Source organism: Molothrus aeneus, chromosome 3, assembly GCF_037042795.1.
Source record: "Molothrus aeneus isolate 106 chromosome 3, BPBGC_Maene_1.0, whole genome shotgun sequence".
NCBI classification, from domain to species: Eukaryota; Metazoa; Chordata; class Aves; order Passeriformes; family Icteridae; genus Molothrus; species Molothrus aeneus.
Window position 1 is genome coordinate 41,931,299 of NC_089648.1, and position 26,480 is coordinate 41,957,778.

General features: G+C 42.8%; 1 protein-coding gene across 1 annotated transcript; it reads left to right on the forward strand.

The window, feature by feature from the left end:
- The first annotated feature begins 22,653 nt into the window (after window positions 1-22,653).
- Window positions 22,654-26,129, forward strand: MAP10 (microtubule associated protein 10). The gene has a single exon (XM_066545658.1). It carries the CDS (start codon window positions 22,657-22,659, stop codon window positions 25,063-25,065), a length of 2,409 nt encoding a protein of 802 aa, XP_066401755.1. The 5' UTR covers window positions 22,654-22,656; the 3' UTR covers window positions 25,066-26,129.
- Window positions 26,130-26,480: the final 351 nt, after the last annotated feature.

The following is a 26,480-nucleotide window of genomic DNA, read 5'->3' on the forward strand; positions in this document are numbered from 1 at the left end:
AAATACTCTATTAAATTTCTCTTAATTCTATTAAAAAGGGGAGAAAATACCTATTTCCTCTCATTTTTCATCCACATGTAAGTGTAAATCTCTCATAGAGAAATTTAGAAATTTAATTTCTTTTTACTACACAGTGCACCAGGGTTTTGTGTTCCAAAGTCCTCTGAAAAGCTAAGATATCAAAAATGCATATCAAATACTAGTAAGCCATATAAAATGGACCACCCTGGAAAAAAAAAAAGGGTATTTGGAAATCTACCAAAAGACTTCAGTCTAAAATACAGGAAAATTAACTTCATTTTTCTGAAAACTTTGAAAGCCCAATGCTGTTAAACACCTAGAGATAGTTCATAAAGTTTTTCAATGAAATGTTTTTTCATCAGAAAAAGTGGCAAGTGACTGAAACAAGTGTGCATTCTGCAGGCAAACATAGCAGCATTGCCAAGACTTTTGTCAGAAAAGATTTTTCATCTCTAGGGTGTGATTTATGATCAAAACCCAAGAGAGGCTTAGAATCAACAATAGCCTAAAGTCCTGGGCTCTCACAGACCTGAACTTAGGACGCCTGTGTACTAGGCAGGCACTATAAATTACCAAGCTATCAACCACCTACCAAAGCCAGTCTCTTACTTTCACAGGTTGGCACCATTCCATTTTGCATTAAGAAAAAAAAAAAAAAAAAAAAAAAAAAAAAAAGAAAAGAAAAAAAAAGACAGAAAAGATTCTGAAGGATATCCTTAATATTTCTGTGGTCAGAGAATGTTTCTGGAATGTGGGAGGCTGGCAATGTTGAATCTTTTTCACCTGATGTGAGCTGATTAATGAACTGTTGGCTGTGCTTACTGAGGATCTTTCTTTCATCATTTTTTTTCCATATAGAAGGAACTTGGTTTCAGCCCCATGTGGAACAAGGAAGGGCTTGGGGATTTTTTAAACCTCAAAGTTGTGTACAAGTAGAAAATCCTCTCTCACCTAGCTGTCAGAGATGACTCATCCCCATGAGATGGCCATAATTTTCTTTTGGGAACACCTGATAACTTCCAAATGAGCAGCAGTGTAGCACATAATGGACATGGCCTGAACTGGAGGGGCTTCTAAATCAAGCCCAGACTAAATGAAGCTCCTTGGAGTTTGGAAAGAGAGATACACTTTTAAGATGGACATAGAGGGAGAGAGCTGTATCAGCTGAGAAGTTGCAGGGTTTTTGCTTAATCTTTTTACCAGGGCTCTTCTGCTTCATGTGCAACCAGGATCTGGATTCAGGAACAAGGCAGGTTTTTAAGGCAGCCTGCTTTGGATATGAGAAATGAAATAAAACATTTGTTGTAGAGCAAGCACACAGTTTTGCAGTTGGGGTGAACCTAGGTGCCATTTTAGCTTTAAATCAACCTTAGGATATAACAGTTCATTCTAGTCCAGTGCCCCTGTATTCACCTTACCACAGGTTAACTGGGGGCCATCACACAACCAGTTATTATTTCATGTAACCTGCAGTAAAACTACCTGTCTGGATCACTGCACACTTATATATCAATGATAGGACATGATTTAGGAGTCCTTGGTCCTGCCGTTTCAGATATGAAACCTCAATGAAGCATACCCACCATGTCAAAAGCTGCTCTTAGGGCCAGCATTTGGGCAAAGTTGCATTTACCCAGAAGACTCGAGCTTCACATATCCAAACCAGCTGTTTCAGAGTTGTGGCATTGCAAATACAGTCTGCATACATACATACATACATATGTGCACATCCAGCCAAGTAATGTGGGAACAACTGCCTGCTGCCTGGAATTTTTACCTGTGAGCATCCCAGGATGAGCAAAAGAAGCAGGCTACCTTGCACAGGGCACCAAGGTATATGTGCAGCCCAGTTTGCTGTGGTTTCCCTCTAGAGCAGAGCTGGAGGACTGTGTAGCCTTACACTTCTCATATCTCTTCCCAGATTATCTGAAATCTCCTCCTTCTCCCCAAGCCCAGGCAAACCTCTGCCCCCACAGGCCCTGAGCAAGATGCCTATGGTCAAGTCTCATTCCATCATCTCCACGAGGGAAATGACACTTCTCTTGCAACCACTTGGCAGGCATAAGGACATTTAATGCCTGGATGTATACTGTTACTGCTCTCCCTTCACTCTTTTACACCTTTTAAATCTTTTCTCACGCAGTCTAAGACAGGGAAAAAAAAAAAAAGAAACCAGCAGCTTTATTAAAACTATATTAAAACTATCTGCTTCACCTGTAGCAGGAGTATATTCTACTGAGGATGTATTCTCTTTGCAGCTGCACAATTCTATAGGATAGAATAAAATCAAGTCCCCTTCAAGCAAAAATGTACCTAGGTGTCAAGGGATCTCCTGAAAATCTCCAGCTTATCACAGCACTGAAACAGGTGGAGAGCTGAGAGAAAACAAAATGAATGTAGATGCTAATCTACCTTTCCCAGTCAGTGCCCACCTACATCAGCCCCACAGAAGAGCATGTATCTGCCCTAGCATTCCTCTAGCAATTACTTATCCTTTTCTTGAAGACTTCAAATGGCTGAAGGCACACACCATCCCTTTGAAAAGCTAGTGATAGTTGTCCTTCCCCTTTTATTCTTCCAAAATAACAGTTTTAGACTGGCTCCCAAAACCACAAAATACCATTTTTCTTCTGAAAACTTCTAAATAACTCCTAAGACCTGTGAGTTGGGCAGAAATTCTCTGGGATGTAAATGGTGCTGCCTCTATTTCAAGTGTGCTGGATGACAGCTGACACGTACAGACAGCAAACATGAAATAATACAACTATGATTACCTGCACATAGTATTTAGCTTGTGGCCATCATCACAGTAGATGAAGCTCTCAAGTCCTATTTGGAGAGACAGGTAAATAGATTTAGCTTAAAACATGAATACCAAGCATATATAATATTTCCTGTGTGACAGATTGTATATGGTTGTGCATATGTGTATGACAGACAGTACTGGAATATTTTAAACACTGAACTGCTGCATACAGTTTGGTGCTGCATACAGTGATTGGTAAATTAAATAGTCATTCATTAGTTACCATAGTGATGCAGGTGCACAGAAGGAATGGAGTGGGACAGACACAGACACACACAGAACAAACGCTGACAGAAGCACAACTCTGCACTGATTTTTGTTAATATACTTTTATCTACTAAATTCCCCTAGGTGCAAGATCTTTTTCTATATTCATTGCTGTTTCACCTGCCTGCAAAGGGAAGTGACACATGGTCTGATACAGCCTCATAGAGTCAAATCCTGAGCTGCAGCAAATTGATGTAGCTCTATTGACTTTGGCAGAGAGCAGCCAGGTTACAACAGCTGGTGAATCTGGCAAAAAAAGAGCACCTAATTCTCTTTAGCTTCTGCAGCAGCTAAATACTACTGCATCCTCTGCTACTTTATAACTTCTTGCAGCAGGGCTCTCCAGTAAACAGACAGAGGGAAGCTGGCATTCCCAGAGCCAGCTGGCAGGTTTAGGCGTGCAAGTGTCATTGATTTCAGCTCTACAGCTCAGTCTTGAGAATCTCATCAATAATCCCTTTGCTGCTGATAAGAGACACTGCATGGGGTTAAGAATATCACAGAATCATAGAATTCTATAGCTTGGATATTACCCTAAAGATAATTTAGCTCCAACACTCCTGCATGGGCAGGGACATCTTTCCACTAGACCAGGTTGCTCAGAGCTCCATCCATCCTGTCCTTAAACACTTCCCAGGAGGGGATATCTACAGCTTCTCTGTTCCAGTGCCTGCTCAGGTCAGGTTTTAGCAGATGTGCCACCTTGCCCAGGCCCTGAGTCCTCCTGCTCCCAGGTAGCACTGCACTCACGTGTGTTTCCTGCAGCAGCCATGCAGGAAAGCTGAAGCGTCTATATCTGTAGGAGGCTGAATGAGAGAGAAAGATGACTCTGCCTTCCTTTGGGTCACTGAAAAACATGTCCATGGTCACCTGCCTGACGACACTGCTAAGTGACCAGCCTTCTAAAAGACCCATTAAAACTTCCCAATTTATTTTTGCACATGTATTTGGGTAGAAGAGAGTGAACAAGTGGAGTGAAACTGTGCTGAGGCTAATGTTAACACCTGGGCCAGAGATCTTCCCCAAACCAGGACAAACTGCCCCAGCCCTGCCCTTTGCCATAAATCCCCTTGCCCCAGCCAGTGGCAGTAGGCACTGAGCACCTGAGTAGATGAGCACCTGGCCTGCTACCTGCACAGGAAAGCAGCAGTGAATGGCAGCTCACACTGAACCCCAACACAAGCACCTGATGTGCTTAGGGATCTCTTGGTTTACGCCACCACCACTTGCCGGTGATGTCCTGTGACAGAGGAATGGGGCTGATGACTGGGACAGTAACAGCTCAGATGAAGCAAACGCAAGGACACTAGAGCACGTGTGTCAGAAATGGAGTGGCCTTAGAACTAATCTCCACCACATCCTGAGTTTGTTGCTTTTTTTTTGGAATGGATTGGCCCTGGTCTGGACTGAACACCCAGAAAAACACTGGGAGCTCACACCTGTGGCCCACGGGGGCCCGGGACATGGCATTTTCCAGTGCAAGAGGGACTGATAAGAGACCGAGCGAGCCAAGTTACACCGCACAACAAGGACTTTCTGAATTTGCCATCTCTTCAGAACAGATAGTTTTATTGTTTAATAATATTACTAATTTTTTATGCTTGTGAATACTTTGCTTGTTAGATAAACAGGTTTTTTCCACTTTTCTCCAAGGAAATATTTTCCTGAACCAGCAGGGAGAGGGGCAGCTTGAATCTGCTTTCTGGAGTGACCCCTTTGGAAGTTTCCTCCCAAATGTGCCCTAAACCAGGAGACATAATACCTCAATATTTCTATCCTAAGTGATTGTCAGTGACTAGTACATCAGCTATCACTAACCATAGGGCCAAATAAGCACATTGTGTGAACAAAGCTGGGCATCCTCCTCTGAGCTGCATTGTCCAGATCCCCACAGTGAGATCAGGCATTCTCCAAAATGTAGGAAGGAAGGAAGACAGGTTGAGATATATTCTCCCAGGTCTAATTCCATGCTGTAAGGAATGAAAGAACCACAGAAGCATAAAGGAAGCCCCAAAATATCCAGTGGCTATCCCTACTACCAATGGTGTGAGAAGCAGCTGCAAGTATCCTCATGTCCCCCTAGTAGGCACTTACAGACAAGCCCCAAGCCAGAGGTGTGAGATTCTGCACAGTTCAACAAAGCCTGTTGGAGTACAGCTGAGGAAGGGACACTATTTGAAGGGACACTATTTTATAGCAGCATGAGCAAGACACTGAGAGCAAAGCAGTTTTGCTGCACTTTGGATATCAATTCAATCCCTGTTCTTTCTCTATTAGCCTAAGACATTTGCTCAGTAATGTCTTAAATCCCTTAGCATCTCATAGATTTCATTTAAAGACCCAGCATTCTCCAGCCCTTTAGGTAAGATATTAAATCTGCTTAGACATCTTCAATACAGTAAATAGTCACCATCTTTATACAGAAACTGTTTTGATGGGGTCTTATCTGGAGGTAAAATAATCAGTATTAAGTTTTTTCCTAATTTAGTGAAAAAAATAACCATTGCAACATTGTGAGCTGCAAGAAGAGAAAGTATTATTACAAATAATATTTTTGTTACATTTTAAATTATTATAAAGACTCTACATATAGTCAGACTCTATATACAGGCAGACCTTTTGCAGCCAAATCTAAAGTCTGCATTTTTTAATTTCTGCTATATGTGCAAGTGGCTAACAGCCTCAAAACTATCTCTTTGCATTCACAACACTCAGAAAAGCACAAACCCTGAAAACATAGTTTCTCCTCTCTCACTTCCACAGGTACTAACTGGCAGTAGCACTGCTGAATACAAGAGAAAAGAATATCTCCCATACACAGCTGCAGCCGCTCTGCCCACGCTGCCCTTGGGACACCATCGCTCCCTGGGAATATGGGACCTTATGGGCCTTTTACTAGGACTCAAGGCTCAGGCAGAAAATCTTCCTTCCCCCACAGCAATTGAGCAGCAGCAGATTAAGTGGCTTCCTGTTTCCCTTTGTAGCAAAGCAAGTGCCTCTCCACAGCCAGGCTCCATCCATAGGAGTTGCTGTTCTCCAATGTGCTGTGAACATTCCTCCCCCTTTGCAATGAGTCCTGTGCTCTAACCCTGCCATGCTGGATAATGGAAGCACATCTGGGGAGCACACTGACCTTGCTATGGTTAATGACACAACCACAGAAAGCATGTTTTACACACACATGGGTTATAATAATTGTTTGAGAGAACAACACAAGCAACATATTACAAATTGGCCTTCTGTGTGCTTCAGCAAGGTTGCTGTCACCATCCTGTCCAGGCAGCACATAATCTCTGATCCTGAGGGATGCAATGCTTCCCACAGACACTCTCTGTACATAACTGTTGATCACACTTAAGACAACATGCTCTACAGCTGATTGCAAACCCTAGGGCACTGCTAGGTTCCCCCCCCTGCAGTTTTGCAGCATTCAGGGAAGGGAGTGATGTGGTTTCAGCATGGCATGTGTCTTGCCTTTGACTTCCCAGCCAAATGGTGAGCTACTAATTGCACGTGTTTGGCAGCAAGAGGCTTTCATGTGAACCAAGTGAGGCATTAACTGCTGAAGAGGCATAAAAAATAAAAAGTGACTAAAACAAGAGATTTCTCTTCCCATTCAAAACCCAAAGGAGGTGGTAGGGCACTTCTTGACATCTTTACTTGTTAGTCCTGTTTCTGGATCTTTTCAGTAGCGGTCACGACTTTTTAATGGTTTTTTGTGATGAAAGCCTTTGACAAGATCATGTGTCACAGAAAGTGCAGTGGTGAGCCATGGCTTTCATATATATGTTAACCAGCCTTTATAGCATTACAGAGCCTGGGTGACAGAAGAGTAATTCAGTTAAGCTGCAGCAAAGCACATGAATTCTGTACTGTACATCAGAAGGCAGAGGAGCATGGATCTGAAAGGTGAACAGCCATGGAACAGCCAGCTCCAGGGTGTCCCATAGCACCCAGTTAATATGGAAATGCCTCTGTTGGAAACACATGGGACACGTGCTGCTGGGACCACTGTGTTGGGAAAGCATGCTGTGAAGAAAAGCCTTTCCAGCCAGACGAGTGTTTATGCACAACTTAAAGTTGAAATGAGAATTTGGGACAGCTTGGGGCACTGAAGAATATCAAGTTTCAGATAGTCAGATTTGCCCACAAGGAAAATTCGCTCAGAGACAATATACAAAGTGAATTTGCCTGTCCTTCTGATAATGTCCTTCCCACTGCCCCCTCCCCCTTCATGTAAGAGGAATCTCTGACAGGTGTAAATCTGCCTTTGAATGAAAGTCACTCCTCTAAACTCCTCAGGAGTTGTTTTGAAAATCTTTCTTTAAAAGTCCCGGTATTCACCAAGATAACAGTTATCTTATTTGAAAATGGCAATAGACTCAGTATCTGTTCACATTTGCAGTCTCTAAGAAGAGCTACCGAATAAATGCAAGTACTCTTTCTTAGTGTTTTTAGTTTAGTGCTTTCTACAATGGTTTAAAAAGAATCATCTACTCTAACATGAAATTTTGAGATCAACAGAATAGAATAGTATAAAATCAAACATTTCTGAGCCATTTATTTGACTTCTATTTCTAGGCCTCAATTAGGGGAACATAATTTGTAAAATGGCGAAGAGGTAATCAAATTGTAATCAGCAAATCTTCTTTAAAAAAAGGAGACTAAGAAAAGATTTAAACAACAAGCATTAATGATAGGAGAAGAAAAGAAATTCACATCTACAGCCCCATGGGAAAAATGTAGATGTAATCAATTCATGGGAAAATTTAATTAAAACACTGAGCAATGGGATGGGGGACAAAATACAGGTATATAGGAAATCTTTGAGAAATACTTCAGCAAGAACACAGTAAGGTTATTATTATTCTGCTCATACATCTCTAAGTAATTTGTATACATGCATCATACCACTAATGGGGAGAAAAATAATTTTGTCCTGCTACCCAAGCAACTCCCAGCTGAGAGGTGTTAAAAGAGCATAACAACTTCTTGATAACATTCCAAATATTTCTGTGCCTATACCCAAAATAGTAGCTGGTTAATCAGTTCTGCCTTATTTAAATCTTAACTCCTCACTGTCCTATCACAATAATTTTGTTTGAAAACAACCTAGAAATTATAAAGATAATTATAAAAGAGGGGGAGAAAGACAATGGACATTCAAAGTTTTCTTTAATTAAATCCTGCTATTGAGCTCCACGGAAAGAAAACCAATTAAATAAGGCACATAATTCATTATTAAAGACAATCTTGTAACTCATAAGGAACATTAAGTTAATGTACAGTACAAATAGCAAGGTATGTAAAACTGTATCAACTCTTATATACCTATTAAGCTCTCATAGAAAATACTCGGGAAATGCCAGCCACTGAAACATAGTGTGAGGAAAAGACATGAAACACAACAAAAATGGAAAAGAGTCTGATGTCATCCAGAAACTGTTATATTTTATTCAAAAAGCATGCAAAAAACAAGCATAAAATGCCAAGAAATAAATTACTTAAACCCTTCATTGTAAAGCACAGATTATATACTGCAATTCATTTATTGGACTCTTTCTGCCAGGACACTGCAGCACATGATGGTCCAGATCCTCAGCCAGTCATAGCTGCTACAAACCTGTGGCTCAGCTCAAAAACTGGCACTGCACACAGGAATGCTGAGAGTGGACCAAGCAACACATAAACAGCCCTACACCAAGAGCATGTGGAGCAGGTACAAAAGGAACCTGCTGGGTGGGACAGATATCTCCAGACATCTGAAAAGAGCACACATCACCTTTGAGGCAATGCTCCAAGTTTAGAGGATGGCTAAGCAAAAAAATTAAATGCTTCAAATTTTCACCCCAGCAGAGAACATTTTGTCAGGAGACTAAATGTACATTTTGTCACTTGTAGTAGGGAGAGTGAGAATGTGCAGGAAGATTTTCACAAGGCTGGTTGGTTCTGCCAACTGTGTGAGGTCACTCACAGCATGCTACTCCCTGGGGACTCTTCCAGCGCAGAAACAAGTACAGCCAGTGGTCTCAGGCCTCTACACAGTGGATTTCTGTGGTCACTGGCCAAAATATAAACAGCTCCTCTCCATCACTACCACTCCTGCAGATCACTAGCTCCTCAGGGTATGACTTCCCTATCCTCTCCTGGTATGTCTGTGCCTTTAGAGAGGCCTCCAAATCACACGTAGTGTGCAGTCACAGGAGGAGGGAATTTATGGATGAAATTCATACCCCTGCCCACATCAAACCCATTTTCAAGATAAATAAAGAGCTGTCTAAAGAGTAGCCACCAAGATTTTCAGATAAACTAGAAAAAAAACATCCCAATCCTAATTTCAAAACAGCTTTGGTGCTGTACACCTGTGATTTCTCCACATGTACTGGAGTTCTGCACCTCTATGATTAAAACTGGCCTGTGCCTTTATTGTACAAGGACAGCGAGCTTGGTGATGGGCTGGGGGCAAACCTTGAGTCTAGGCAGTGAGAAAGCTGTCAGAATGAGGAAGTAAAAGTGGAATACAAAGAGAAATCTATCTCCCTAAATTCTCAGTGAGTTCCTTGCTGTCTTTGTAACACTTGGAGGTAAAACATTTCAGGCAGAAATGTAGATTTTTGAGTTGGGACATTCCTTCAAAACTCTGTGTTATGATGATAATGAAGCGTCTCCTGTTTGTGCTTTCTTGGCAAAGGCTTCCAACATTCAGAAGGGAAATGAGAGACTTTGTAGAAGACAGATGAAAATGTCTCTCATTGATAGATAGATGCAAGGAAGGCATTGTTCTGTTTCATTAAAATGGCCTCTATAAGACGTTCATCGCCCATCAAATGATGTATTAATTATTGATAGGGGAAAACCAGCAGGCAGCACTGCACTCAGTTCGACCTGGGGGGGCAAACATCCTGGCTGGTAACACCGCATGCAGAAAGTGCCTGATTCACAGGAAGCTGTTCCAAAGGCGAAATCATTTTTAAGGAGAAATTTCTACATGAAAGGATTACACTTGTAAGAATAAATTCTGCTGCTCTCTCACTCCCACTTTCTCTGAGTAAATGTATATGCTAAAGGGCTTTTACTTCAGCTGAAATGGTGTATCACATTAGCATGGTTTTAAAGCTTGTATTCTAATTGCTAGGAAAACACAAGTAAAAAGTTAAAAACAATAAAAAAAGAACAGGAAAAACTCTAACAGTTAACAAGAGTTATATTATAAAGCAGAAGAAATACATATAAAATGTAAATATATCAAATATTTGCTGGAAACTAGCTGGAATTATGGACGTGGTCGAAAACCCACTGTCAGATTTTACTTAAAATCAGATTACAGTTCAGTGTGTTATGGGTTGTGTGTTACAGAAATATCCTAAGAATTTAGGCCTAAATATAAAAAACTCATTACACCAGATATATATTGGAAATTTCACCAGTGTGGCAAGAAGTTCAGCTGAATAAAAAGTTGAGGTGTATGCTCTGTGTGTTGTGGATAACCAGTGCACACTGCCCAAACTGAGATGTGTTTTGAAGCTCACTCCCAAGACAACATTGGGGATGGTGTTTTTTTCAACCTAGAAACACTTTCTATCGATTTTCTTCTTCCATTTAAAGCAACCGCTTACCTACCACATTTCAAAGGAAAGGGTCCCTCCTGCAAAAATTCTTGGCTTTGTGCTGTTGCTTTCCCGGGTCTCAGTAGGGGTGCAGCTACACACTTGAATGTGTATACAGCAGGCCAGCACATTGCTCATCCACTGTAGAGACAAAATCCCTGCAGGCAGGCAGGCTGGTCTTACTGCTAACAGCCACTGCAGAATAAAAGATTCCAAAGTGCTAATGAAAGCCCTGCTGAAGAAACCAAAGAACTTTTCAGACCCTATTAGAAAGTAATCTGTAATCAGATGTATAATTACACATCAGGGTTCACTTAAGAAGTCCTACCAACCTCTGGCCTTCCTGTCCTTCTCTTCACCCTAAAATCTTTCTTTTTTTTCCTTTCTCTTTTCTTCTTTTCCTACACAAACTGTGCTCTTGGCTCTTTGAGTAGATTTACAAGATCTACTCCTGACCTACTTTTCCATTGTTAGTCCTGCAGCTCTTGTCAAGAAACTTGGCAGAACCTTTATACATCCCATTACAGCATCAGGGCTCTAGTGGCAAAGCAGCGAAGTCCCCTAATGAGCTACACCAGTGAGCAAACCTTCCCTAGCCTCACCCTGCCCTTGTCTCAGTTCCTTTGTTATTCAGGTCAGGAGCAAACTCTCAAAGGAAGAAGCCTGATCTCCCTCATGGAGTAAAGACTCCGGAACTAAGCTCTTGAATTTAACCAGAATAGTGGTCCAAAGAGGACCCTAGGAGCAAGCAAGGACATTTTTAACTTTTAGGGAAGAAACCAAACTCATTTGTCTCATTTGGAAACTTACTACTGTGAGCAGAAATGTCTGATTTTGGGTACCACTCTTAGAAGCTGATAACACAACAAAACCTAAGGATAAATGCAAAGATACAAATATAATCAAGGACAAGGAAAAAAAAAGACCAAAATGTGCAGTTTTGAATTTTCTTCTACTCATTTACTTTTTGCATCTGGCAGAAATTCATTGCTTTTCACTCTTTCAACTCTCAGCTGTTCTCCATCCCTGCAAGACAACCCATACATCAGGTGCACACATGTGCATACAGCTCTCCTAGGGCTCTGACTGGCCTGTACACCAGCACAAAGAAGCACCCTATCAGCCAGCAGGCAGGATTTGCAGCATGATTAATATGTTTCACCCTTGATGAAAAGGTCCTTAACAAAGCTCCACTGACCTCTACCATTCCTAACTAATAAAGAGAGGAAAAAGAACTAAGAAAACGAAAGGAATTTTAACAAGAGAAGCCAATGCATGCTCTTGTTTTACAGGGTGTTATACTAGACATGGAAATCTTTTTGCAACTTAAAAAGCAGCTAGACAGGAAGCATAACCAACACCAACACTTCTCACACTGGGGAAGCTTCAGCTCCAGATCTGGAGCTTTACTCTGCCTCTAGCCTTTACACATCCCATTACAGCATCAGGGCTCTAGAAGGTGCAACCCCTGGCACAATAAAAATAAAAGTATTGGTTGACTGGGCAAAGTTGAGATTTCCAGCCTCCCTACTATTCTTGCTAAGTTACAATTTTAGGTACTGTTCAGGAAAGAGAAGCCTTTTATTATTAACTGTAGAGCACAGCTTATTTTCTTCAAGCAAACACACAGTAAGTGGCTGAAATTATTGCTGTAAAAGCTAAAGTATATTTTCATCCACAGTATAAGTAGAGCCACTGACACCATAACCAGGTCTTGGTACCTAAAATATACCATTAGGTATCTTGATCCTTGACACAAAAGGAGAACCTGCCAGTGACACACAAAATTTTTGGCCAGAAGAGTCTATTATAATAATTTAGATTGGTCTCCTGAACAGTGCTGGCAATGTCCATTCATCCTTTCAAGAGTTCCAGCAGAGGAACCAATTAATTTTGTTTGTGGCAGAAGTAACTGTTTGCAGAATGGCACCTCTCAACTATTAAGGACTTCAGCAGCCCTTTTTCTCTGGGGCCAAGCCCTTCAAGCCATTCTTTCTTTGGTACCAAAAAAAGACATTGGATACAAGTGATGGAACTACAGAGCCACACACAAACCTGTCAACAACAGCTGAAAATCTCTGTAGGTAATTACTGGTTCCCTGTGTGATCCAACATGTTAGTGACAGAAAATTATAGCCAACATGTTTTCTATTAGGTGGCTCTAAGTACCTGCAAGCTGTGATTTCCTTTTCTAGTAATATCATATATTCATGGAGCTGTTAAGCTGATAGCATCTTTAATCCAAGTTAATATTGTCTCCTTTTTGCCTGTGTGACTTCAGAGGAGTTTCCAACACACCTCTATTGGCACCTCACCACATCTACACAAATATCCTGCCACAAATTATATTGATGATATATTATCCAGCTTGCAGATCAGATAAGATCACAGCACATTGTTTACAGATCTGCCTTTGTGTGTTACACAGTGACTGTGCCAATCAGCAGTACCTTGCAAAGCAAAGCCTTTGTTTATTAAAGAAAAAATAACCTCCTACTGAAGTTTTTTTGTACACAGGAAATCATAAGAGTAAAATTAGAGCAATACAGTTTAATAATTAAGGCTGGCATTTTTCTCGAACAATACACTTTTTCCTGATCCCCTTTATCTTTTTTTCACAGAAATTTAAGACAAAAGATTTTACTTCATGTTGGGTCAATTAAGGGCATAAACATGGTCACTGAGAGATGCAAGGTTCATCGCTGTGCCTTGAGGTATCAGCATCCATCAACTGTCTGTGCTTGTTTGCATGCACAGGGCTGAGCTAATCACCAGATTTGGAACTGGGAAGCAACCCCCTTTCAGATTAGCTCAACAGGGACTGCTGGGTTTTCTTTATCTTTCTCTGCAGCACAGTGCAGGGTCCAGAAGCATCTGCAAATGTCACCCAGCAAATCTCCTGCTACCCGGGAGGACTTAGAAGTGCCCTTCATCTCTCCTGTTCTCCTCCTGCAACACAATTATTGTGGCATTTTGTCTTCTAGCACAGACTTGGAGTCTGTTGTGAGAAGCCTGCAAATGTACAGCATCCCGGGGTGATATGAGCTACAGAGCACATGACTGCACATCTGCAGCATGCCTTTCTGCATTTGGAGAGGCACTGACTGGACAACTTGGGTGGTGCCATTCAGTCCTATGTCTTCAGTTTATCTCTGTGGCTCATCCCTTGTTCTGGAAAAACTGCCATGGAGAGACCTCTGCAGGGAACTGTGGATGCAGTCCTAGATGCACATAACTACCCCTGAGCTATTAGCTATGGGTTCACTTATAGTAAATAGCAACAAATCAAACAGAATTTTTCAGGGTTCATCTCTATTCATCTCTGTGTTCAGCCTGCATTTGGCCAGGCAAGCTCCACCTGCAACAACTGTACCATTTCAGGCTCCACCTCTAACTCTCAGCATCAATGTGCTTGGTTTTGCTTTACGCTCTGGTTGTGAAAAATACTCTTAAAATCTAGTGCAAGAAAAATAGAGCAACTGACTGCTCTGTTTGTCTGCCAACCTCACCAAAGATCAAAGTGTAGACTTCAAAAAGACCCCGCCCAATTGCAGATATTTAACCAAGGCAGCTAAGCACATCTTGGTTCCTGTACAACCAACACACAGCAGGAGACTACTCAGAGAGGCAGTTTGCTAATCTGAAGCCCTGACACTTCTGGAAGAGCCTCTCATCCCTTTCAGCAGAGGGCCAATGTGGCCAGGTTGCCTCTACTAAGTAGGATGAATGCAGGCCTTAGAGCAGAGATGAACAAATGGGGTAGACATGCAAATGAGAGGAGCAGAGAGTGAAATGAAAGCTACTGCAAAGTTGACATCTGTTTTGAGCAGTGTTTTCCACGTACAGATTAGAGGTGCAGGGGTTTTGGTCTGCTCACCTCTTGCTAAGAATAACACACAGCCATCTCTTGCTGTCCCACCACAGCCAGGCACTCATTACAGGTCACAGCACCACCTGCCCAGTGCACTCAGCAGAATGAGCCTTTTCCTGATTAAGATCAGCCTACAGAAGCATAGCTGAGTTTTCAGAAAGTGTTTTATTCACACCTGCTTGCAATGATACAGACAGCTTTCAACAGAAGTGAGAAGGTATTAGGGGGAAGGAATCTTCCTCTGAGAATTTCCAGTGTTAAGGCCTTCATGAAAGATGTCATTATAAGGAAATGAATGACTACATTTGTCACCCTCTGGGAGGTCTCAGAATGACTTCTATTTTTATCTCTTCTTACCCCTTGAAGGAACGGAGAACTAATATTTGTGATTCCTGACTGAGGATATTAATGTTTTAAAAAGCTGCTATTCCTTCCAAGGCAGTAAAGTGAATAACCTCTTTGCGTTTTTCACTAGTTTGCCTCTTGAAATGAAATTTTGGTGACTGTGTTTCTAGTAAGATGTGTCTGCACAACCATCCAAACCTATTCCTGTCTATTTATCTGGGATTGAATCTTAACAAATCTGAAAGATGTATGATCAGCTAGTACATGTGCAAAATATGCTTGTTTTCCTTTCTTGAAGTATTTTTGCTGATATGCACTGTTTAGTCTGAACTTACAGAGCCCAGAGAACACAGGCTCACGTAAAATCATATGTGTTTACTGAAGATAAAGGGCTGAGGGAAAAAAAAAAAAAAGAAAAAAAAAGAATTAAAAGGATGCTTTCAGAACAGAAAAATCTCACGGGTAACTGTTATATTGGTACTAAACCCTCTGAGTGTAATGATCTGCCTGCCTGGAGCAGAAACATTTTTATTTATAGTCAGCACAGTGATAAATCATTAGTCCAGTTACCAGTACATTCATGCCTTGAACAAGTGTCCACAAATATAAGAAGGCTTTTTGAAAAACCTTCACCCACTACTGCAAGACTGGATGAGACTTATCTAAAAGACTGTTAATGTTGCATTTGAGGAAGCAGATGGGTCACTGCTGAGCACACACTATTACCTTGCCAGCAGCTGGGTCTATGGTCAGAGCAACATTTTGGCCTCCACTGGCCCAAACAGCAAAGGATCAGTGCAGAAATCGAGACTGGAGATCCCATCAAAAGGAGATGGCAAGGACCTTGCTTCATAAGGTTATATTCTATGGAGCAAAGATTTCATATATATTTTCATTCACGGCATTTCAAATTTCACTCTTCACATGAAACCATTACCAGCCTAGTCACATGTTCAACTGTCGCAGGATTTAGCATGGAGAACAGGTTACTGCACCTCTGAGTGACCTAGTACAGAAACACAGCAGGCCTACATTTTTCAGAACTTTTTCTTCTTGATTATTTCCCCTGCAAAATTAAAATAAGCAATTTAAAAGCAAATTTAAATTAGCATATTGAGGACAGTTTATTATTTATGAGATGGAAATCACAATCTTGGATGACTGAACTCATTAAAGACACTTTGGAACAGTTCCCATGTATTTCTTCCATGGTACCCACACAACAAATAATTCACACAGTAATTAATGCCACGTCTTCCCAAACAATACATGCTTCCGACAGGAACTATTGAAAAAGGAAATGCAAGAAACTGCACCAAAATAGCAAGAAGCTTAAAATACATATCAGCAAAACCAGGAAGTTTTGTGTTAGGGCAATACAGATGCTTTAGCTGAACTTACTGGGCCAAAGACATCCCTGAATAAGTTCACAAAAGGTCAGTGGAGCTAGCAAGGAGGGAGTTTGGCCAGCCAGGCCTCTGCACTGGCACAGCTTTTGTCTGACCTTGTGTCAGGGACTTACAACAGACAGCACTCTGACATCCTGCCACACAGACTACACAGCATACAGCAAGAGAAAGAAGTCTGTTTTCCTTCCTAGCTGTAGCCGACAGGGCTATTTGCATTTCAGTGAATTAAATACTTTTCCAGCACTGTGACAACCTGTAAAAAGTCCCCAGAGGCACAGTTACACTCTGCACCGGAGCGCAGCACTGGGATCCCCAGCCGGGGCCAGCGGAGGAAGCGGCAGCGGTGCAGCTGTGTCAGCACAGCGCCGGGCCCGGACCAGCCCTCCCAGGAGCTGGGGAAATAATCAGCTCAGGCAGGCTGCCACATTTTCAGTGCCTAAGAACTCTGCATGGCAACACGGGGAACCTCGCCGATGCACCGGCCTCTCAGTGGCTCCCCGTGCGCTGCAGTGTCCCTTCTGAAACGCCAGACAGATCTGGGCGGGTCTTGCAATAAGGAATTGCTCGCTTCCATCTGCTCTTTGCCGCTGGTGAAGGGCTGGTGGCCTCACCACTGTGCTGTGGTACTGCATTTCAGGGGCAAGCAAAACAATCCAGATGTTAGCCACTTGCCATCACTGGCAAGGGAAAGGAGCCTGCGGGGTGGGCAGGGATGCTGTGTTCTCAGCAAATCAGATATTTATTCCCTTATTCACTCAGCACCTCTGTGAAACACTGGTCATGTTTTCTAAGAGGAATTCAAGCACAGAGAAACTAAATCTTCCCAAGAAGATCTATGTCAGAAGAGAAAATTGCAGCTAGATTTACAGATTCCTACATTTATCATCCTAAAATACAGTTTATTTTTTCTTTCTGATCAATAAAGCCATGTAATGGGCCATGATTTTTCCCTGTCCATACATTTAAGTTTCACATCACAGCCACTACCATGGTGAGAAACAGCAAGTTACAGACATTAGCAGGACACCAGAGGGAAGTACTCCACACTTGCTGCCTGGCAGAGCGAGAGCAAGGACAGAAGCTAGAAGGAACGAAGCATGAGGGAGGGACACCACTGTTGAGATCCCTGGAACCTGTTAGCCCAGAAAAGAACCTAACCTTTCGACTGAAAATCCAACTGTAGGCAAGCCAGGGACAAACATTCAGGACAGAGCAATCTCTCTCATAATCCACCTTACTGAACCATGGGTTTTCCATCATGTCTCCTTGGAAAACAAGAAAGGAGATGAAAAATACAGGGCATATTGGCTCTTCTTTCTGAAACCTCAACAAGCAGCTTCTTAAGTCCAAATAAGTGGGATGGAATTTTTCTACTCCCCTCCCACCAGGCACAGGCAACTGGATATAACTCAGCCTCATGCACATCCAGTGAGGAGGATCTGGTCTGGCTCTGCACATGCCTGTCTCTTTTTATTTTTGTCTCTCTAAAGGAGAGTTCTCAAAACAGTCCAATTGGTTTTAAGTTGTTTTTAAAGGGACAAAGGGAAACATCAGATGTTGAAAATGCACAGCGAACGAAACAGCTGTACTGTAAAAAAAACCTCTGAAAAAACATACTTTACAATGGTAATTATGACAGATTAAACAATGAGTGTCATCAGTGTGATGGTACAAAGCACACAATACTGTTTCCTACTCAAATATTTGCAGACATCTCTGATTTTTTATTTTAATGAAATCTCATCTAAGTATTGAATTGGTTTTAAGAACCATCCTGAGGCTCACAAGAGCTTTCGCTGTCAGAAGCCCTGTCAGATATAAGAACTGCAATTTGTCTCAAATGGTTCCCAGCTTGAGCTGGAGAAATGCTGTAAACATATCCTTTTTAAGAGGTGACGAGTCTGAAAAATCACTGCCTGCAAAGACCACATCTCTGAGAGGAGCTGAGGACCTCTCTGGCCATACAGTTACAACAGGAATTTTAAGGATCCCCACACCTTGACAGAAACTCATGCTGCAGATTTTCTGTGCTTCTCAAACATATCCAGGAACTGCTCTGTTGTGTGATTAAGCTGTCCTCTTCGGATGGCTAAGCACCTGGAATCCTCTCCTCATTCACTACATATGTGCATGACAAGTATGGGCTGCAACCATGAAGACAAAGGAAATAAATCAAATCCTTCTGAGGACTTTTGAGAGCTTCACAGCTATTGGATGGGAAGTAACACAGTTTAAACAATGATACATTAATTAATTATAAATGACAGCATGTGAAGCCCTGGAATTTCTGCTAATACCAAATGAGTTTGTGATGGTTTATATAAAATAAGAAACTGATAGAAAAGCCTCCATGTGCTAATAACACCCAGATATTTAAGGAAATTGGCTTTGAAGGTTGCTGGGCATAATACAAAGAATATTCAATGAACTGAATCCTGAGGTTGACCCTTCACTATTATTTTGTTTCAAGCAAAAATGTCTATTTGCTTTAATAAGAACTCTTTTCAAATAAAGCAAATCACCTCAGATGCGACCCCTGTGGATATGTCTCACTGTCATGTTCAATATAGGTGTCTGAACTCCTGTATTTGTGACAACCTGCTTCCTGTTGGCTCTCACAGTACTTGCCAGATTTTTCCTTGTTTCCTTTAGGTGTCTACTTGGACTGAGTCTCGCTGCACCTAAGAAAGATGATGATGACTGCTCAGTACAGAAGGAGAAGCTGTGCTTTGCCGCAGTCCCATTAATCCCTGAAGAAATTTGGAATCAGAAGACAACCTGGCATGGGTTGTATTTCTAAGCTGGCTGTGAGAACCACATGCATTTCAAAGGCCAGCCATTTCCCCCACCAATCCTGTGTGCCACCCCTGCTGACTTGGAAGAAGTAGCTCTGCCATAAGCCCCAAGTCTCACCACTCTGAAAAAGTAAAATACTAAGGAAAGCGATGAAATCATTAAAAAGACAGGAAACAGATGGACGTTTGCCAAATGGAGAAGGGCCACATGACTAGGCAAAGAATGTTTATTTTAGCACTCCCAAAGTCTGCTAAAGATAGCAGAGAGTGAAAATAAACGTGAGAGCTATCACACTGAAGTAAGAGGAGTTCACAAGCATCTTTAGGGTAGCAACACAAGGGAGGAATTTTGGAGCTGTATGTCTGAGTAGGTTCTGTACCAGCTGCTCTGACCACCCAAACAATGGGGCACTTTGTGGACAGGCAGGTACCTACTGAGAAGTGGGGCAAAACCACAGTATCCTTCATTTTGATGGATAAAAAAATGTCTATGCCAATAATACCATTGCAACTGTTCCTAGACTGCTCCATACATCACTAGATCTGGGGCAGCACAAAATTAAGGATCGTGAAGTAGAATATGGACACGGAAAAGTTCCCTGCAAGACTCTGCACAATATACTGAAACATATGCAAATAGCAACAGAATAGATTCAGCTTTCTTATTTGACCTTATTTCTTCTCAAAATTTCTTCCAGATTCTTCAAGAGAGAAACCTAAATACACTGCAAAAACCTCAAATGTTTTGCTCATGTATTTTATAAATTTTCATATTTTTTCTGAACTGATGAAGAGAGTTATCGAAGACTGCCATGCTAATTCCTGAATTTCTTCCTGTTTATTGCCCTTTCACAAGTGGCTGACTCAACAGACAACTGAGAAAAGACTAAATAAGTTTTCTCTGGGTGGCATTTTAAGCTGGAGTATTTTAAGAACTGCTATTATGTTGCAGCTGAATATTCCAGCAGACTGTCTGACTCCTTTCTGAATCAGAGTGCCACCAGGCCAAATATTTGCACGAATTCCATGCATTGCCCTGTACAATCTGCACAGAGAAGAGCAATTTTATATGCAGGTAAACAGTGGCTCTTTATGCCAGCATTTGATCCCTAAAAAAATACAATCTTTAGAACAACACCAGAATAGGCAGATTAAATTGTGAATCTAGCAAAATCCACGCTTTCTCAAGAACGTTTTTTAATGTCCTGTGTTTCAATCTACAGACAGACATATAATTCTATAGACAGATCTTTTTGTGAAGAGAGATCGATAAATCTGAAATTGTACAGGAATTAAAGGTGAAAAAAGATATCTCAAAGCCTTCAAAACATAGATTTGAACCAAAGTTGCTGAGTTGCTGTTAATGATACCAATTGTCTGGGTTGGAATTTTTTGAGACAGAAAGTTGGTACAAACATCCAAACAAGGTCACTGAAAGATTTTCACCGAATCAGCAAAATTCCTCAGTCTTCCAGTCTTTTAGAAAAAAGCCAGAAAATTTGAAGTCTATTTATAAGAAAGGAGAACGGAGAAGAAGCAGAGCTATTCTAAAAAGATTACTAAATGTAACTAATGTAGATTTGAACATGTACCTTGGAGTGGTAGAGGTAATGAAACTTGGCTCCATAACCCTACTTCTGCAGCATGACTGTTTTCTAAATCACTCTTCAGTGATACGCAATCTAAAAAAGTCTTATCACAAGTCTTATCTCCTTTAAATGGTGGTTAGTAGAAACTAAGACTATTTAGAAGAAAAATACTTTTTTTTCCTAACTTGCAATTCAAAACCACAATGTTGTTTTCTGTTTATTTTGAATAGAAATATGCTCTCATGACCAGTGGATTGACTTAATAAAACACACCAACTGCAATGAACTTAAAATCCCTTACTCCTTTCTATTTAAATAATTGTTTTGTCACCAGCTTGCTGACTGATCTTACACAGCTTATTAACACCTATAGTTTTCAAAAGTATTCTGTACTTTTTATTTATATTGTCCATGCAGAACAAAATACAGGAATTGTCTGATTTTCAGGGCCATGAAACTGAAAACTTCAATGTGCAGAGATTCAGCATCTTAAAAAAAGAACACGGTTCATCCATAATTCACCCTCAAACTCCAGTTGCAGTTCCACGCAGAAAGATGCATTCTCCTCTACAAAGATGGCAAGTTTCAAATATAAGAGAATAGAAATAATGGACTAAATCTCATAGTCACAGTAACATCCATCTATAAAATAGGAAAAATGCTGATCCATTTTTTGACCATCTCCTGTTGGTTTCTACTTTTCTAAAAAATTGTGAATTGACACTGGAATGAAAGTGATTTAAAAAGGAGGAAATAACCAGAAAGAGAGAGGGGATTGGTTTTTCTTTCAGTTACTTTGCTGCTGGTAAATGGTGAGCGTGTACTGTAATTTTAAACCAACATCCTCAGTTAAGGAGACATTGTTTTAGTCAACTTACTAATTGAAGAAAACAACACAATTTTCTTTCTATCTCAGCAAGTATTCCTTGTGCCTGTGGCAAGGAGACTGTGGTGTAAGAGAAGGATGGCCAGAGAGGGAAGGGCACTCTCTTTGCCAGGCAGCAGGCTGAGGAATGAAATTCTTCTCATGTGTGTTCACTTCAACTCCCACTTTACATGCAGACAGGAGAGAAAATATGAGTTTATCAATGCATATCCAAGATATTGTGGAAAGACTCTTTAGTATATAGCCCTTGACACAGACCCCCATGTTCATTTGGAGCGGGAACAGGCTGCCACTATGGATAGGACAAGAGCACAAAGTCTTAAGCTGTGCCAAGAAAGGTTTAGATAGACATTAGAAAGAGAATTCCTTAACAGAAAGTGTGATTAGATATTGGGATGAGCTGCCCAGGGAGGTGATGGAGTCACCATCCCTGGAGGTGTTTAAGGCGAGTGGACATGGCACTGACAGCCATGGTCTGGTTGACATGGTGGTATTCCGTCAAAGACTGGACCTAACGATTTCAGAGGTCTTTTCCAACCCAACTGATTCAGTGAGTTTGTGAATGTGAAACAGTTTAAGGTCCCTCAATGTCCCCACAAACACCACTCCTGCTGCCTGATGGAGCACAGGGCCCATCCCACCCCGCTCCTGTCTCTTGAGAACTACAGTGGGGAACACACGACCAGGGTGTTCAGAGCCGAAGACAGGAGCACGACGGCTGCTGCCACCACACACCAGGCGCTTCTGCTCAGACACTGGGGAGCACTTATTTCCGTGGGCTACGACCGCTGCCCCCCAGCCAGCCAGCAGGGCAGGCGACCAACATGGTTGCAGGAGGCACACTGGAGCCGCTGGAGGCACACCCCCCGCCGGTGGGACGCGGGGCCGAGCAGCCCTGAAGGCTCCGGGCCCGAGTTCCCTGCCGGCTGGGAGCCAGCGGCCCCCGGGATGCGCCGCGCAGGCAGCGAGGCTGGGACGCGACTCTCGCGAGAGAGCGGCCGGCCTCGCCTGCAACACGCACACACACGGGCCTCTCGCGAGAGCGGGGCCCGCGGGCGGCATGGAGCGGCTGTTCGCGCTGGAACTACTGGTGGAGGCGCTGCGGGTGGCGGAGCCCCAGGGGCCCGTGGAGCTCCCGGGGCCCGCGGAACACCCGGCCGTGGCGCTGCGCCTCTTGGACTTCCCCACCCTCGTGCTGCGCCCCGCCGCCGCCGCGCCGCCCCTGCGGCCGGGGCAGCCCTTCCCCTTCGGCCGCGGCAAGCGCTGCCTGTTCCGCTGGCGACCGGACGCGCTTTTCGCCGCGCTCCGCCGCCGCCCGCTCCGCGCCCTGCTCCTAGCGCTGCCCGCCGGGCTCGCCCCGGGACCGCCCCGCCTCCTGGGCAGCTGCGCCGTGTCCTTGGCCCCCGCCGCCGAGCTGCTGCAGCGGCCCGGGGCGCCCTCCTCCTGCGGCCGCCGCGGCCGCTTCGCGCTGCGGGACAGCGCGGGCCGGCCCGTCGGGGAGCTGGTCCTGCGCTACCGCCTCAGCAGCCTGGAGGCCGGTGGGGCGCGTCCCGCCAGCCCCCGCACTGCCACACCGCCTGCCACCGCCCCGGAACCGCGAGACGAGGAGGAGGAGAAGGAGGAGAAGGAAGAGGAGGAGGAGGAGGGTGAGCAGCTGGAAGGCAACGTCTTTTGCCCTCCGCTGCTCTATTACAGCCGTGAGCCGGCTGAGCATCAGCGGCCGCCAGCAGCAGTAAGGCAGTGGGAGCATGTCGAGCCGCAGAGACCGCAGGAGAAGGACAAGGGCCACAGCCCACCGCGTCCCAGTGCTGGGCCCTCGCTGCTGCACCCCGCCACCCCTCGAGAGCCCCAGCACGCCCCGGTGCAGCTGCCACTGCTCAGTGCCTTGCTGGCAGAGCTGTCGGTGCTCACCCGCAGCGCTGTGCCTGCTCCTGCTGTCCACCCCCATCTTGCCTGGTTCTACCAGCCCCCAGGGAGTGGGGACACGGCCTCACAGCCTCCCAGTCACTCTGCTGCCCTGAGGCCTGCAGAGACAGCTGTGGGGCCTAGCAGGAGCAGTGAAGTCCCGAGCCCTCCGTTCAAACAAGGCAGTCAAAAGGCCACCTCCCCAGAGTCTTCTGGGGTTGGGAGACGACCCAAGAAAGCTGTACCTGAGGAACAGCCAACCTGTGAAAGGAGCTGCAAAGCTAAGGAGAACAGACCTCCCAGAAAGAAATTGTTGTATGGGCTGACAAATACACTGAGGCTACGGCTACAGAAGACCAACCCAGATAAGCTGATAATTCATGAAAGGAGGGAGCAGTACAGAAAAAAGCAAATGGAGATGCTGAACGGGAGAAGCCCCTTACCCAAGAGAAAACTGGTCAGAAATACTGAAGAACAGCATGTGGTGTCTTGCAGGCATTGTAGCACAGGAGGCAGTTCAAAGCGGAATAATCAGTTGGATAAAATTGTTCAGACTTCATTAGAAAACAGTGTTCTCTCAGAGTCAATTTCTGTGACAGGAGATAAATCCCCTGGCCTGCAGAAACAGTCTATTGCAAGTCTATCCAAGAACGATTCAATCATTACAGCCCCCTTACCAGAGAAAACTCTGTTAAAATCTGCTCATGAGGAAAAGTATGCAAAAGCTCAACTCCCAGCAGCATTCCCATCAGATGCTAATGCAAAAGGAAGTTACAACGATGCAATAAACTTAATCCATCATAAAACCATGGAGCATGATGATGTATCTGTTGTGAGTGGTCATAAACTGAGCCCTAGCAGGAGTGTTGAAAACAACTCTGAATTCATATATTCTGATGACTTTGTTGCTAGTCCAGAGAACACAGTTTGTTCAGAAGATTTCACCAATGCTGAGAGTACAGGTAGAGACTCCAAAGTTTGTGACAGCAGTCCTGAGCCTCTGTGGCTTGAAAGACCAAAGCAAGATAGGTCAGATACAGAGTCAGAATCCAGAAGATCCCGAATTTCAAAGACAAGTCAAAGAGCTCAGAGTACTTCAGATCTTGTGCCAGTTCCTTCAGCTTCATCTCCAGTCCAGTCTTTGAGGAGAAACTGTGACTTTAAAACCAGCATGGGAACTAGTGCTGAATCTGCTGATTCACTTAACCTTGCTGAGATGGAGGCATCATTATTAGAAGATGAAGAGCAGAAAGCCCAACAGATGAGTAAGGAAGAGAACAGGGGTGATCGACACATTAAAGAAATATCTTCACCAAGAAGCAAACAAGTTAAATCTGATACTGATCTGAATACAGGAAAGGGGCAGACCTCTGCAGGACAAAAGCAGTCAGTAACTCAAGTTAGCTCTTACTTGCCATCTAACATGTCTGATCTTGAATTTAGTGTTCTGGAAAACAGTAGGTCAGACGAAGAAGATGATTTTCTGGAAAAACTACATGGCCCTAATCAGTACAAAGACATCAGTGAACTTGTAACAAACAAACTCCCAGGATATACAATGTAATTATAAGTTTTCACTATCTGGATTAAGATACAATATTTGAACTTTATAAATCCTATTACATTTAGTTACACTAAATTTAAGATTTTATCATGTACATTTATTACCAGTGAATTTAGTTATGAGATTTTTAAAATAAATTACTATTTGAATCTCTAACAAATGGTGTCTACAGCCTGACTTGAGTGTCAGTATCTTAACACAAAAATAATCCAAAGAGCACATGAAGCATAAATTTCTGTCAAAGGAGAAATTAAGACAGAAGCAGCAAAAGCAGCCAGTACCAACAAAAGTAGTCCAGGGTAGACGTAATATCATGATACCAGAACAGCCAAGTACAAAATTCATTCCTAACCAAACAGAAGGTTTTATTCCTCCTGAAAATTTCCAAGCTTCCTTTTCATTAGAATTAGTTACTTAGAACACATAGTCACAGCCAGTAGCATCACAGAATTTTATCAGCTAGTCAGTATAATGATGTATTTATTTCCCTTTTCCATCACTAAACACAGTAACCAGAACTGGATGAGTCCTTTTAGAGTTTCTTAGGGTGAAGTTTCATTTAAGTCAGATTTTCACAATTTATTATTGAATAGTGTAAGAATTATTGGTGATAGTGAATCTGTATAATCTGGGCAAGCTTTAAGAGGTGGATGGAATTCACTTGACCTTGAAGACTAAGGGTATGCAAGGAGTAGGGAAGAGCATAGTAAATCTTCAATGCTTCACAACTCCCTGATTGCATTCTCTAACTCTAGGGAAAGAGGTGGGGTCAGCACCCACAGTCCAGAAACTTGGAACAAATGAGCATATTATGTCATGATGTAACGATGTGAAGTAATGAGAAATTTGCCATGTCTCCTTTGCCATTAAAATAGTTGAACTGATGTCTGCTTTTGATTTCAGGTTTGCTTTTTATGGCTTCCAGTTTGATCATTGAACTTAATGTCTTCTGTTTAACTACAGAGGTTTTTCTAGAGTCCGTGTGCTGATCCTAAATTTTAGAGGTGCTTTTTGACTTGAATTCCTGCCTTAGTTTTTAGTCTCATGTACCCCCCCCCTCCCTTTTCCCCTCTTTGAGTAGTTCATCTCCTATGTCAGCTTTACATTGCTAACTATCTCCTCAATTAGGACAGTTATCTTCAGGGTTAAATGACAGATTTATCCACTCTCCTTTTCTTTATAATTTACAATCTGACTTTTTTACACAACTTTTTCATTTCTCACTGTAATTTTCCATGTACTTTATTACAAGAGCCAGTATTTACACTTTAACATCTTGGAGGAGCTTTTTCCTTTACCTCCTACTATGTGTTTATTTTGTAGGAATGACAGCACCTCTCCTATTTAAAGCATGAACATCTGTGAGGATTATTGAAGTATCTAGTGTTGACCTTCTAAAAACCACTAGTAATATT